The 16,566-nt window shown below is 41.3% G+C and overlaps 1 protein-coding gene across 1 annotated transcript in view; it reads left to right on the plus strand.

The window, feature by feature from the left end:
* Positions 1-16,566, plus strand: part of LOC134652131 (pre-mRNA-splicing factor ATP-dependent RNA helicase PRP16) — a 122,969-nt gene that overhangs the window by 80,557 nt on the left and 25,846 nt on the right. Inside the window, exon 2 of the mRNA XM_063507299.1 lies at positions 11,892-12,071. Coding sequence (XP_063363369.1) covers positions 11,892-12,071 — 180 coding nt within the window. The remainder of the gene's footprint in view (positions 1-11,891; positions 12,072-16,566) is intronic.

Here is a 16,566-nt window from a genome sequence, read left to right on the forward strand (position 1 = left end):
CCCGAAGTGCAATCTGTAGAACACCGACAGACTGGCGACTTTCCGCCGATGGGCCAAAGACTGAAGCTTACCCGTTAGCTTCTTGTCACCAATCATCCTCCTGGCTCTGCGCTCCACTGAGTCTAAAGCAGCGAGTTGGTATTTAGCTGAGCCGTCCCACAGGTAGCTGCAATACTCCATACACGATCGGACTTGAGCTTTATAAAGTGTTAGAAGCTGTCCAGGTGTGAAGTATCGCTTCACCTTATTTAGGACGCCCAGCTTTCTGGCTGCAGTCTGTGCTTTAGATTCAATGAAGGTGCCGAAGTTGAGGACTGAACTCAACTCCACGCCGAGGAGTTCCAGGCTGTCAGTAATAGGTACAGATGCACCTCGGAAAGAAGGAGTCAGTTCGAATGAACTCCGTTTTGCGGAAAACAGACACGCCTGCGTTTTTGAGGCATTGAACGCGACCAGATTGTCGTCCCCCCACTGGGAAACGAGACTAAGGGTCAGGTTCATCCGCTCAACCATGGCCTCTCTCTGTGAACGTATCTTGTCCCTGCTGTCCCCTGAACTAGCCAAATATCTCTCAACAACCGTACTGTCGTCTGCATAACCTACAATGCTGGGTTGCAGCATGTCGTTAATGTGGAGCAGGAAAAGGGTTGCGGAGAGAACAGACCCCTGAGGAACACCGGCGTCAATGGCCATGAGGTCCGAAGAGCAGCCATCAATGACTACTCTGATCGACCGTTCACTCAGGAAGTCAGATAGCCAGCTACAAAAGTCAGCAGGGATGCCGTATGCAGGAAGCTTGCTAAGGAGACTTGCGTGCCAAACCCTGTCAAAGGCCTTCGAGATGTCCAGTGAAACAGCAAGCGCTTCACCGTTCCTTTCGATGGCCTCGCCGCAGCAGTGCGTGACATACGCTAAAAGATCCCCAGCAGACCGACCCCGGCGAAAGCCATATTGACGGTCACTGAGCAGATCTTTTTCTTCGAGGTATGTCAGCAACTTGCCATTAAGTACCCTTTCCATGACTTTACAGAGCATGGAGGTAATGGCGATTGGTCGGTAATTGCAAGGATCAGCACGACTACCCTTCTTGGGTACTGGCTGCACGTTTGCGAGCTTCCAGGATTTCGGCACTGTTCTAGTTTGGAGAGAGAGGCGGTACAGGCGTGTCAGTACAGGAGACAACTCAGGCGCACACTGCTTTAGTACACGTGCAGGTATACCGTCTGGTCCATTAGCCTTATTCACGTCAAGATTCTGCAAAGTTCGGCGTACCTCTTTTTGATGTATAGCAATTCCTTGCATAGAGGAACTGCATTGAGGTAGCGTAGGTGGAAGTTTTGAGCCTGCGTCTAGACGTGAATTGCTCGCAAACAGAGAAGCAAACTAGTTTGCTTTCTCCGTTGCGGAGTGGGCCAACGTACCATCAGGTTTCTGCAGAGGAGGCAGTGTGGGTCGGCAGAAGTTGGATTCGACCGCTTTCGACAGGGACCAGAACCGCTTACTACCAGGAGGGTAGGAGGCGAGTTTGGCCCCTATACGACTGACGTGGTCGAATCGAGCCTTTCGAAGCACGCGTTTGCAGGACTTGGCAGCTGAGTTAAAGGCTTTCTTCTTCACGCGAACCCCCCGTGCTCCAGCTTTAGTCTCGCGGGCCAGTGCCCAAGCCTGGTACGCAGACTGCTTAAGGGCCTCGGCCCGAGCACACTCTGAATCGTACCATGCCTGGGCCCTGTGATCAAGTGATAGGTCGGAGAACGGAATAAAATATTCCATTCCCCGCCGAATCACATCCGCAACAGCCTCAGCAGAACACGAGGGGTCACCCGAAGAAAAACAGACCTGCTGCCAGGGGAAAGACGCAAAGAAATGCCGCATCTCATCCCAGTCCGCTGACTCGTATCGCCATACTCTCCTCGTGCCCCTAGGGCAGAGATCGGGAGGAGAGTGGATCGACACGGATTTCACCAGACAGTGGTCGGATGATCCCAGCGGAGCTGAGACCGAAACCGAGTGCCTGTCCGGGTCAGTTGTCAGCAGAAGGTCTAGGCAATTGGGTGTATGGTCAGTAACATCCGGTATACGCGTCGCAACATTTACCAGCTGGGTAAGGTTCAGGGATACAGCAAATTTGCGCGCTTCCCTTCCAGCGTGGCAAGTTTTCTCATACGGGAACAGCCACTCCTCGTGGTGGGCGTTAAAGTCCCCGAGAAATACGAGTTGGGCCGCAGGGTACCGTTGTTGGGCTTTATCTGCCATCTCAGTAAGGTGGTCAAAGAGCCTAGTTGTCTCCTGGTTTCCGCTGTGCGATCGGTAGACACAGGCATACAGAGTTTTCTCTGAGCCCGTGTCAACCATAATCCACAAAGTGGAGAACCCGGCAGCCTCAAAGCAACGGAGACGCTTGCAGCAAATGTCGTCGCGGACGTACACACAGACCCCAGCACGTGCTCTGAACTTTTGTTCCAGTGAGTAGCCTGGGTAGTTGAGGTACGCCGCGTCCGCTGGGGTTTTGATTTGCGTCTCCGTCAAAAAGAATAGGTGCGGTTTTTCGGTTTCGAGATGGTGGTGGACCGGATCGATATTTGAGTGCAACCCCCTGATGTTGGTGAGGTGCACTTTCAATGGGAGGAAGTGCCGCCGGTATTTAATCCTATTCTTTTTTCTTTTCACTTTCATGTTTGTGGGGTGTGGGATGGGTGAAGAATGGCTGTCGAGGTGTTGCGTTTACCAATTGGATCACTTGAGCTAATCCGGACAATGAGGAGCTCACTTGGAGACTGCGGGGACGCCCGAGCCCCCCTGAAATAGCCCACCGGGTCCTCCCGTCCAGTCGCCAACTGGCACGGTGGAGCTATTCCAGGATTTTTCGCTAGGTGGCGGGGCAGCCTCTCGCACGTGGCTGTCGTACAATTGGGCCCCCAACTTCCTGCGGTCGGCCACCGGCAAGACCGTGCCTCGGATCCCGCTACCCTCCAGCGTGAGCTACTCGGCCCGACGTCACTCAAGGATCCAAAAACCGGTACTAAGCAACACAACTGACAGCCAATCATCCCCCAAAGGCTCTGGTACTCCCGCACACAGACGGAACGCAGCTAGGCTACTTGGCGCCTGACTCCGGCGGGAGGGTGGTAGCAAACCAGGCGGCCCCTTCCGGGGCCTACCACCGCTGGTTTGGGCGTAGTTTAAGGACATACCCGGGTCCAAGTCCAGTAATAACATTTACTGTCGTCTGCAGAAATACATATATTATTTCATGTCTGTGTGTCAACACCCTCTTTATGATGATATGTTCCTTGCACTGACTTAATGAGTCTCCCGAATTGTCTAGTAGAGAATGCATTTGTTTTTATGGTTTTTAGTAATGAATAAAATTTGAATAAATTTATACAAGCACGCGCATAAATAGTAAGTATATAACATGGTAAGAGTCAGGACTCAGGATCAATAATATCTTATAAAACTACGCGTCAAAAGTATCAACCATTCTAAACCCGACCCAACGGCGTCCAAGCCTAGTTCATAGTTGGTGGTGACCATGCATACGAAGTAGGAGGTCCCGGGTTCGAATCCTGGCAAGGGCAATTATTTGTGTTTATCGCAGATATTTGTTCCTGAGTCATGTTTTCTATGTATTTAAGTTTTTTTTATGTTTTATTTAAGTATTAATTATACCTATCTATTATACTAGTAAAAGTACTTGTAACGTACCGCGCAGTAAGCGAACCAGTCTGGAAAGCTGGCTAGATATTAATACGGGTTGTATCTCATAACGCCTACAACCTCATAAACCGTGTAGACAATCTTGCAAAATGTGTTTTCACCTTATTTGATACTAACAACAAACTTCAAAATGGTCATACGGGAATTGTGCCACGACTCGTGGCACAATTCGTGGCCCACGAGCGACTTAACTGCACAGCGCGCAGTTTGACAACGTCAAATATGTATTATGATACCGCGCAAGAGATTTGACATATTGATTTTTTTTAGCCAATCAAGACTTTTATAGACAAATCACAACTTTTTTAAGAGCAGGAAATGTTGTATTGGGTTATATTCTAAGTTGCGGGTGAGCAGACGGGCGGAAGTCTTATCGCTAAAAATAGATCCCTTCCAGTTAATTTAAGAAATCGAGTACGACTCCGCTACAGCCAAATTCTTACCAAAATTTAATGACAGGAAGGTTGTGAATTACAGCGATGAAGTTGATCTTCATAATTTATTTTTAAAATTAGTGTATTTAAGTATAATACTGTGTTTAAAGCATACTTGTCAGGTATTATATTGCAATTAAAACGCCAATTTATGCCTTCCTCGATCTCTCTAAGGCTTGAATTCCTTTATAACAACGAGTAACATAACCTCACACGAAACATAGACCGAAATGCTTTTGGGCTATTTTTATTTATGAATGACGTTCGGCAGCAAATAAATCATTCATTCATTCATTCGGTTACCAATGTTACAACACGCTACTGACGATGACGCTACACGTCACGCTGCACTTGACTCTTAACAGTCTTAACTCCCACGGTCAGAGAAATTAGAGCAATACATATAGTTAGATGCGTCTGTTACATAACCGGCATTCGTATTAGGGATAACACTAGTTTTGACTATTAATTTATAAATAACGTTCGGTTACGACACGCTATACAGTATACACGTATGACCGCTGCACTTGACTCGTAGCACCCACGGTCAGGGAAATTAGAGCAATCAATATAGTTAGATGCGGCGCTATTACATAATTAGGAGGACTCGATTAATTGTGCCTATTCGGCATTTTATAACGTGTATTTTTTTATTACGGAACGGTTACTTACGTAAGTTACGTACAAGACGAAATTAAAAAAAAAATCAAATTCAAAATATTTTATTTGCAAGTATAGGTAGTATAGTTTGTAGCTTTCTAATAGACCCCGAAGGCTAATCCTATTGTCTATTGTTAAGAAAAACCGCTCGTGCCACGTGCCACGTGCCACAACCACCTGCATAAAAAATCGGTACTTCGGTTACTGAGTGCCGGCGAGTCGAACGCTACAGAACCAGTCTAAAATGTGTCATCGAGATGCGTAACAAAGGCGCGTTATCGGAGAGCGCACCTACACTGGTTTTTTGAGCGTTGGACTAGCCCGCGCTCAGGTGCCAAATAGAATAATTAGGACCCTTTTTTGCAGGTAAGTAGCACGTGCTGTTTTACTGAACAATAGACAATAGGATAAGCCTTCGGGGTCTACTAGAAAGCTACAAACTATACATACAGTGATGTGTGTGTGAGTGTGTGAAGTATATTTACTTGCGTAAAGACATCATAATTACGGGATAATTAAGGGAGCTTAATTATTTTTACTTTGTCTTTACCAAGTTCATTGTTCAGATCTTTTGCATACATTTCTGTTATTAATGAACGTGGATTATAATACAAAACGAGACCGCATATGAGTAATGTATGTGTGACACTTTAGTAATAGAAACGATCTTCTAACAGTGAAGTTGCTAATTTAGTTAATCAATCTTAATACTAAAAAGGCTAGTTTTTTCTCTGAGTTAAAAAAAAATCAGGTGGCAGGAGGTTTATTCTTCAATAGGTATCACCAATTCATAGGTTAAAGTAGCTGGCTGATCGAACCTGGGATTTTTAAATGTTACACCCCCTTGCATTTAATTTAGGGCAAATCAACAATCAATTTCTGCATTAAAAAAAAACATTCTACATCTACTCCGTTAATTAATCTAATCGTTATTAATAGTAACATTACTAACTAGCATAGGTATTTCTGGTTCACTTGGTGTTATTTTATCCCCACACGATACATCAATGTCACGAACAATTGACGTCACATTCTTTTCAATCGTGCTTCATTCAAATGTAGGTAGGTACTGCTGTTGCCATGTGCATAGTTAAAGTATTCGTTAACAATATTTGTTGTCAAGAACAATTTAAAGTTGAATATTATTATATTATATAGGTACCTACATACGTCTTATCTCTCTTATAATAGTTATATTGATCTATGAAACTAATTATGGCGTCCAATTGAATAAGGTAAATTGCATGTATGTAAATGTGTCTATGCCAATTGTATCATTATCAATAAATTCACGTCTCGGCTGTTAATAAAGATCATCTCGTCTCGATGCTAAAACCATTATCGAAATACGAACAGTGCCCTGTTTATCAAAAGCTTAATTGTAACTTAATTGTAGTACAAGTGGAAGTCCTTTAGTGACATCTTTTGTTAGAAAGGGACTTCCACTTGTATTACAAGTTACAAGTTTTTAATAAACAGGGCACAGGTCGTTAAGAAAAATAAGCTTTATTGCTTGCAATTAATAATATTGTTAATTTTTCTACAAAAAGTTCTCACTTCGTAAAAAATGACAAAGCGCTGCGTGCGCTTACGATATTCGGCAAACTGCCGAGCAATAATCGAATCCGTTCTAAATTTAAACGCGCCAATGGGACGCCGCCGTTTGTTTTTCGAACGTTTATGTCACGTGTCAGGGGGCTCGTCGGTTCGGAATGTTCTTATTTTAAATTTGATTACTCGATCAACGGTGTCCGACGTAAAATGATAGTCAAACGTTTGTTCAAACATTTGATGATAGAGTCTGTGCGGCAAGAGAAGAGTGGTGGAATGTATTGGGCCCCATACATTCCACGACTCTTCTCTTTCCGCACAGACTCTATCAGAGCGCGTGACATTATTTGTTCAAATGTGTGACATGAGATTTGTTCGTGAGCCAAAAACAATCATGCGTAGCAGCTTTCAATTAATCCCTGCATATTTATGTTATTGCTAATTACAGGACTTGTTTTCAATCTTGTAAAATACTCACTGAGTCACCAATCTAAGTGTGTAGACTGTAGTGTAAACAACAAATTGTACTTACACAATTGCTACACGACGGTTAGTTCCCATATTTTTGTTGCTCCTCCTTAATATTCAAGAAATCAATACATATTTTACGATGACCAATAACTAAATATAGTGTTTGGAAAATACATACAAAAATTAATGTAGGTTTGCTTTCTATTTTTTTTTTTCCTATATATTAGTGTCGCCCCTGCTATACCTGCTTTTAAATGTCGCGAATTTGACTTGACGATTGTAGAATTTGGCACTTGTATGTTTCATACACGACAGACAACCGATGGACTCACAGACTGACCACTTGGAAGGGCCCATCAGGTACAAGAAAACAAGGCAAACCCAAAGCGCGATGGCCTGACGAAATAGTGAGACTGGCTGGTGATCAATGGATGCAAAAAGCTAATAATAGAGACGCTTGGAAATCACTAGAGGAGGCCTTCACCTTCGAGTAGCGAGGGGTTCTTACATTATCAGATATTATAAATTAAGTATAAAGCAATGTTAGAACGTAGAACTGTTTTGTAGAAATAGGTTTATTTAAAAGTGTGTAATTTTTATTTTTTATAAGAAATATAAGGCTTTTTTATTTTTATTTATTTATTTATTATGTTTCATACAAATACTGACTAAAAGTTGCCTACCTTAGTTTTTTCTTTTGTTGTATTGTATGTATGTCGGTATATTTACAACGATAACAAACAGAGTGCTACATCCCTTTCATAGTCTAAAAGGGCTTGCTAACCTAAATCTTCTCAACATATTATATCTACGCAATAAGATTCAAATGGCATAAATTTGGTCAAGAGGAGAGTAAATTTCAGGGCCCGGTAGTAACATGTAAGATGACATGACAATGTATTCAACATGTTGACAGCTGTATAGGTTTGTATTGTATCACTTTCTACGATGTCACTTGACTAGGAAATTACATAGAGACGTCATGTTTCACCGTTTCATAATGGGTAAAACACAAGATGAATTGTTTTCGCTGACATGATGGTGTCATTATGTGGTGAGGTGACAGATTACAAATGCGTTGAAATACTAGTGGGTGCTATCAACTGCTGTATAAAAATACACATTTTCTGACAAAATTTGTAGTCTGTGGCAAGGGTATTTATTTAACTCCCTGCTGTGTCATCGTCATCGCAAACATCTGCCCCATTCCGCAGTCAACGGCCTGCATATTTTGCAACTTGCTGCAATTTACTGGGCATCTCCGATCAACACGCACTTTTATCTCATTTGCTTCGCAACGTATGGCGACTTTAGCGCCTTGTGAAATTAACTAGTAGTGCGGTAGAAATGTAGGTACAGAAATTATCCGAACTTCAGTACCCACTCTCTCTCTGATTTTTAAGGAGAGACGAATGGAACGAATGATAGATGAAAAAAAATTACGTTGTATTATCTAAAGGGGTTGGCAGAAATAAAGACTGCGTTTGCAAAGATCCTTGCTCAAATCTCGCCCTTTGCTGCGTTCTTTGAATGACAGTCCTTATGCATGCATAGTCGTTAGTTTGGAATATTCTTAGCCTAATTCTTCTGTAGAATATCTAAGATAGAATACTATTATAATATAAGAACAAAACTTTTTAAATTAACGATTTGTCAGTTACATTACATGGGATGATCTGATGATATATGACTTGGACTCTTTATTAAATCTTCTAGATTCTTCTAGATTGGACAAAAATGTTGCTGTTGCTGGCAATAAATACTCGGCTATCTCAAATTAAATCCTACCTAATACCTACGTCTTGAAATCTTGCTACAAACACATTTAATCCCGCCTGGCGTGCCATGATAAAACGAACCCAATCATCTATTTCATTAGGCTCAAATTGCCGTGATATCCCCGCCTGAGCCCGGGATATTGAATCAGGTGTAATCAAACAAACAAATGAAGCCTACGGTTTGCGGAATACTGATAAGCTTAAACCTATCTATTCGCAAAATATGTTGCACAGTCACCTGCAATAATAAGTTACTCTTCGAAGGCCGCAATAATATGTGACACACTCTTATGGCTCTACAAATAAGATCGTGTCAGATATTTTTGCGGCCTACGAAGAGTATTATATTATTGCAGGTGACTGTACCGTCCTATACGGTAAACTATGTGTGTGGTCAAATGCGCACACAAGAAAATATGAATCTAAAAAAAATCACTAAACAAGAATGTTCTACTAGTCGCTCTTTCACACCACAAAGCGCTCGTGATTAAAAATGAAAAAAAAATCTTATACAGAAATACAAAAGCGTACTTTCAATGTGAATAACTTTGCACATTTTTAAAGTTTTATTTCAAAAGCAACGTAATTCCGTTTATATTAAGGTGTATATTTTTAAAGGTAAAGTACCTATACAAAGTAAATGCAGGTTTTTTCTGGTGCCGTTGTTTGAGCACCGAGCGCAACTCAACCGTTAAGTCCGCTCCTCGGATACACGTATTATGATAGTTGCTAGAAGTTAGTAGCAATTTGCTACTGATCTCGTTAACACAGTAAACTTCTGTGGGTCATAGTTTAGTCCTCAATCGAGCATGTTCTTTTTGTGTGGACCAAATGTCTTTTTGGGACGCGGACAGAAAACGGAAAACTGATGAACAGCAGCCATCATACAATCCGTACCGCTATAAGGAATAGGGAGAGCTGAACACTGGGCCGTGGCCCCTGGGGTCAAAAATTTTAGACCCCTGCTATAAAGCAATATGAAAAACAGAAAAAGTGAGATCTAGCTATGGCTATCGTGTAGAGACTACCAAAGAAAGGACCTAGCCAAGATGACAAACTTACATCGACAAACGTCAAACGAAAAGGGATGGGATGAATAAATGATGGTATGGGCATCACAGATTCCCAACAGTGTATTAAGCTTACCTATGCTAACTAAATAAATTACTATTTTCGTCGTGAAACAATATATAGTAGGTACCTACTTTCGACTCGCCAGCGCTCTGTAAGTTACACTTGGAATACTCAGCCATATTACGCAAATAGAATGCGAACTAACGAAGCGTGAAATTGTACTTTAATCGTACTTAATTGCTATTATTAACGCCTTTTCAAGTTTCTACGCTTAACGCATCTCTTATGGCTCCTCTACACGATGGGCCAGCGCCGGCCACTCCAAGGGACGCATTTATGCGTTAGAGGGAGCAAGTGATATTGCTATCTCATTCTACCGCATGGCTGCGTCCCTTGGAGTGGCCGGCGCTGGCCCATCGTGTAGAGGAGCCATTATGTACTACACATTGACTATTTGTGGATCCTATTCAATTGCAATAAGATTGGCGCAGAGCCAGGAGGATGATTGGTGACAAGAAGCTAACGGGTAAGCTTCAGTCTTTGGCCCATCGGCGGAAAGTCGCCAGTCTGTCGGTGTTCTACAGATTGCACTTCGGGGAGTGTGCTCAAGAGCTACACGAGCTTATTCCACCGTCCCCATTCTACCATCGGACTTTTAGACGCACGGCCGGTTTCCATCCTTACTTGGTAGATATTCCACGAATCCGCACGAAGCGCTTTGCTTCCTCTTTCCTTATGCGCACTGCCAAGGAATGGAATTCCTTGCCGGCGTCTATATTTCCGAGCTCATATAACCCGGCAACCTTCAAATCAAGGGTGAACAGGCACCTTCTGGGCAGACTCGCTCCATCGTAGGCCACGTCTTCGCCCCGGCTAGTCTGTGGCCATGAGTAAGCCCATTTTTAATAAAAAAAAAAAAAAAAAAAAAAAAAAGATTGACATACGGCCATTTAAACGTGTTGACAATGATACTCGAAAGCTAAACAATACCGTATGTATAAGACATGTTACGTGTGTTTTGGGAGAGTTGTGAAGATAGAGAATGTACTGCAAAAAAGCGAAGCAAGTTACCAATTAGTGTGATTTTTAAGTGTCCACTTTCTTCTATGACATAAGGGTTTCCAAACTTTTTTACCCAGGAGCCACACACGACCTGCCTATAGCTTTCCCTCTTTCTCTGCACGGGCCGGATTGTATGACCTTTAGCTTTTCTTCTTCGTTTCCGCAGGCAACAAAAAAAATAAAACCGACTTCAAAAAGGATGAAATAAAATATTATCCTTTTTGAAGTCTATGCGTTACCAACTGATATGTTTGAAGTCGGTGCCAAGCCAAGTAGTAACAATACGAGTCAAAAATGGGATTTATAGCCATAAAGCTGATTATTTTTGACTGGTATTATTACTACTTGGCTTGGCACCGACTTATACTCATACATAAAAAAAAATAAAAAAAATACGCGTCGACTTGAGAACCTCCTCCGTTTTTTTCGTCGGTTAAAAAATAAGGGCCCAGTGGGCCATAGTTTGGAGACCCCTGAAGGAAGCAGTACTTCAACTAGTTCAACTGACCATATTTTTCACGGAGTTTGTCAAAACTGTCCCTTTATGGACTTACACACTTTTAACGCAAAGATCACGAGGTATTTGCATTTTAAATGGCCAAAGTTAAATAAAGGGCAAACTCGCAAATTGGCAAGAACACAGACGGTGAATGACTCACAGCACGACAGTTTGTTAATTAACTTAATACAATTACTTGGAGCTAATACCCTGTGATGTATGTTCTTGTAATGTTAGAATGTTGATTTTCTGGGCTCAATATCATTTAAAACATTCGCGTTTTGAAGTTGAATACATATTAAAAAAACATTTTTAAAATTGGATCCATCGAGAATTTATTTTGTTACCTTTATTTTCGATTTTATGAGCTCCCTTGACTACAATGGAAATTTTTGATTCCCATAAATAAATATGTGAAAGTTTAGAATTTTTCCATGTGGAAATTTCGCAATTTTGGTAACTTTCCGACGACACATCAGTATTCTTGACAATTTGCATTATGTATCTCTACATATCATATTTTATTAGTGAAACAATCTTTAAGATTTCTTCTAACAAACTATACTTCTATTGTCGCCTCGCTGACTGAGAAAAAGTTGATCCACCCATAATCATATATATATTTTTTACGTTTGTCCGCAGGTCGTAGCCCGGCGCAGCGACCTCAAGCTGATCGTGACCTCCGCCACCATGGACTCCTCCAAGTTCTCCACGTTCTTCGGTAACGTGCCTACCTTCACCATCCCCGGGCGGACCTTCCCCGTCGAGACCTTCTTCGCAAAGAACGTTTGCGAGGACTATGTTGATGGTGCTGTTAAACAGGTATGTCATTGTAATATATTTAAGTTTAAACAGCACCATGGATATCTCAGCTCTTTACGTTCTTCGGGAACGTGCCTATTACCTTCACCATCCCCGGACGGACCTTCCCCGTCGAGACTTTCTTCGCGAAGAACGTTTGCGAGGACTATGTAGATGGCGCTGTTAAACAGGTATGTCATTGTCATATATTTAAGTTTACCATGGATATCTCAGCTCTTTACATTCTTTGGGAACGTTCCTACCTTCACCATTCCCTGACGGATCTTCCCTATCAAGGCCTTCTTCGCGAAGAACGTTTGCGAGGACTATGTAGATGGCGCTGTTAAACAGGTATGTCATTGTCATATATTTAAGTTTAACAGCAAGACGGATTTCCCAAAGTTCTTTATATTCTTCGGAATCGTGCCCACTTTCACCATCCTTGGAATAATTGTGACCTGGCTAGATTTATTAAGAAACTTAGTACATTGAGGCTGTAGGTGCGCAAAAGAAAATGTACGATACCTACGTGATAAAGGCACCTCTAGTCTAGATTAACCTGGATTAGAGGGAATGAAACGTCATTCGAGATGTCTTTGCATAAATTTGTCCTATTGTTATAATTATAATATTCTCATTTGTAATGCTCCGCACGAACGACTTTCTGCCTTAGTCTTTCTGTCCTCTAGACGCGTGATTGTTACTGCGAACTCCGTTCATCAGTGTCTCATCAAATGGCGTGGCCAAGGTGGCAAACGAAAGATAAAGTCAATCTAAAAGTAAATAGAGTATGGAAATGATCACGTAACGCAACTGTTATCAATAAGATTATTACAGATGCAGTGCATAATCCTCTACCATCGCATTTTCCCTGAAACGCACGAACGTGTTATGCTATTTCAGACAGTCTCAATACAAAAAGTACGGTAAAGGATGACAATTTCGCCCCCACTCACCACATAATCATAATATATGTTCGTATATACAGTTCAGTGCATTTTATAGAAATACCAAGAAAATTACAGTAGTTTCTACTACGCTACTTTATTGCATAGCGACCTTTAATATTCCTGCACATACAAAACAAACAATTCTTGCATTAAAATGAGTGGGTCGTTCGTAGGAAAATTGTAATTTAACGAGGAATATGCCATTTCAGTGCTCTTTTATTATCTTCCCTTGATGTTTTAAAGCCAAGGTTGAAGCTTGAAATCTTCAAGGGCGACACAACGCTGCGCTCGTGGTTCAATTGTGGAATCTTTCGCTTGCTCGGGTATCAATATTAGCACGAGCGGTTAAACAACCTGTTGTGAAACAAATAACTATTGTTTTCTTTTAATTTCCTGGCTATATCTGCCTTGCAAAAGACCGCTGTACCTATATCATCAGCCGATCCATCTTAATCCGCATGAAAAATGTAAAAGCGTTTTCATCGATTAATATGGCATAGCGTTTTATATTTGACTGATGAAGTTTGTCCACGTCAAATATTATTTCATAGCGGGCTTAACGTAAAATTAAATGATGTCAAATAATTGCAGAACTGCAGTAAAAATATTTCATAACGTAGCTTCAACACTTAGCACACAAACTTTAATCGGTATTCTATTCAATCTGTTTTTAATAAGTATCAGTTAAATCAGCCTCCATGTGTCTGATAATGATAATCTTTAATAGAAAAAAACCGACTTCTCTAACTACTAGCCTAACCCACTTACGGTGCTTATACTTTATTTGGTAATATGTATACATTTTATGGTAATCATAGTGGTTGATTTAGTTTAGGTATCATAGTGGTTTTCCGGGTCAAGGTCCGGGTCTGGGTCCGAGTCCGAGTACGGGTCCGAGTCCGGAGTCCGGGGCCCAATCCAAGTCAAAATCGAAATTGAAGATCACAAAACGTGTACTATGCGTCGTTGAGGAGTTCTGTTCTGATCATCGTCAGCAGTTCCACTTCATCAAATGCCACAGTTTTTAATGTAAATGCTTGATTTTCTGATGAAAATATATAAAATTCTATACGGATGCCTTTAAGATTTGAGAAGTTCCCTCGATTCCTCATGGATACCATGTTCAGGACTTGAGATTGACATAAATGTGCCTAAAAACCTAACTTGCTTAACAAACATAACGAAAAGGACAAATCGCCAAATGCGAGCTATGCGTCGTTGAAGAGTTCCGTTATGATCATCATCAGCAGTTCCACTTCATCAAATGCGACAGTTTTAATGAAAATGCTCGATTTTCTGATGAAAATACAAAAATCTCTATACGCATGCCTTTAAGATTGGAGGAGTTCCCTCGATTCCTCGTGGATCCCATCATCAGAACTCGAGCTTGACAAAATTGTGGCTTAAAAACTTAACTTGCTTAACAAACATAACGAAGAGGACAAATCGCCAAACGTGAACTATGCGTCGTTGAAGAGTTCTGTTCTGATCATCATCGGCAGTTCCACTTCATCAAACGTCACTTTTTTTTATGTATATGCTTGATTTGTTGATAAAAATACAAAAATCTCTATACGCAAGCCTTTAAGATTTGAGGAGTTCCCTCGATTCCTCATGGATCCCATCATCAGCACTCGAGCTTGACAAAAATGTAGCTTAAAAACTTAACTTGCTTAACAAACATAACGAAGAGGACAAATCGTCAGACGTGTGCTATGCATCGTTGAAGAGTTCCGTTCTGATCATCATCACCAGTTCCACTTCATCAAATGTCACTTTTTTGAATGTATATGCTTGATTTGTTGATAAAAATACAAAAATCACTATATGTGTGCCTTTAAGATTTGAGGAGTTCCCTCGATTCCTCATGGATCCCATCATCGGAACTGGGTTTTGACAAAAACGGGACCAATCTGTATGCATATACATACAATCAAAAAAATAATTTTCAAAATCGGTCCAGTAATGACGGAGATATGGAGTAACAAACATAAAAAAAACATAACGAAAAGGACAAATCGCCAAATGCGAGCTATGCGTCGTTGAAGAGTTCCGTTATGATCATCATCAGCAGTTTCACTTCATCAAATGCGAGAGTTTTTAATGAAAATGCTCGATTTTCTGATGAAAATACAAAAATCTCTATACGCATGCCTTTAAGATTGGAGGAGTTCCCTCGATTCCTCGTGGATCCCATCATCAGAACTCGAGCTTGACAAAATTGTGGCTTAAAAACTTAACTTGCTTAACAAACATAGCGAAGAGGACAAATCGTCAGACGTGTGCTTATGCATCGTTGAAGAGTTCCGTTCTGATCATCATCAGCAGTTCCACTTCATCAAATGTCACTTTTTTGAATGTATATGCTTGATTTGTTGATAAAAATACAAAAATCACTATATGTGTGCCTTTAAGATTTGAGGAGTTCCCTCGATTCCTCATGGATCCCATCATCAGAACTGGGTTTTGACAAAAACGGGACCAATCTGTATGCATATACATACAATCAAAAAAATAATTTTCAAAATCGGTCCAGTAATGACGGAGATATGGAGTAACAAACATAAAAAAAAATAAAAAAAATAAAAAAAAAACATACAACTGAATTGATAACCTCCTCCTTTTAGATTTGGAAGTCGGTTAAAAAGCGACATAATTGCAGATTGCGGTTAGGGGAGAGGAGCCTAAAGCGCCCAAGTGCAATACCCGCTATATGCCTCCCTCCCCTAGTCACGTTTTTGCGTTACATAAAAACAGTGTGTTTAAATTTATTCCATAATAATTTTTAAGAAAAAAAAACGACTTCTATGCGGCCCGGTGAAAGATTATTGACATTGTAGATGGTGCGCTATGTAGAAAAGGAAGCATTTCGTGTCTGTAAGGCTCGCAGTTCTAACTTAACCTAACCCACTTTTGTTCGGTTCTGTGAGGATTGCAGTTCAAACCTAACCTAACCCACTTAACGGCGCATGCGGTGCGGTGTACGGGGATTTGAGCGGGAGGGGTTTGGCCTCATCATACTTTATACCTACATTTTATGGTAGGTAATCATAGTGGTTTATTTAGTTTAGGTATCATAGTGGTTTTCCTGGTCAAGGTCCGGGTCTGTGTCCGAGTCCGGGTCCGAGTCCGGGTCTATTCCAGGTCCGAGTCCGAATCCGAGTCCAGGTCCGGGTCCGGGTCCGAACCGGATCTGGGTACGAGTCCGGATCTGGATCCGAGTCCGGGTCCCAGTCCAAGTCAAAGTCGAAATTCGAAATCACCAAACATGTACTATGCGTCGTTGAAGAGTTCTGTTCTGATCATCATCAGCAGTTCCAGTTCATCAAATGCGATAGTTTTTAATGTTAATGCTTTATTTTATGATGAAAATACAGAAAATTCTATACGTATGCCTTTAAGATTTGAGGAGTTCCCTCGATTTCTCATGGATCCCATGTTCAGAACTTGAGCTTGACATAAATATGGCTTAAAAACCTAACTTTCTTAACAAACATAACGAAAAGAAAAAATCGCCAAACGCGAGCTATGCGTCGTTAAAGAGTTTCGTTCTGGTCATCATCAGC

This window comes from Cydia amplana, chromosome 11 (genome assembly GCF_948474715.1).
Source record: "Cydia amplana chromosome 11, ilCydAmpl1.1, whole genome shotgun sequence".
Lineage (NCBI taxonomy): Eukaryota > Metazoa > Arthropoda > Insecta > Lepidoptera > Tortricidae > Cydia > Cydia amplana.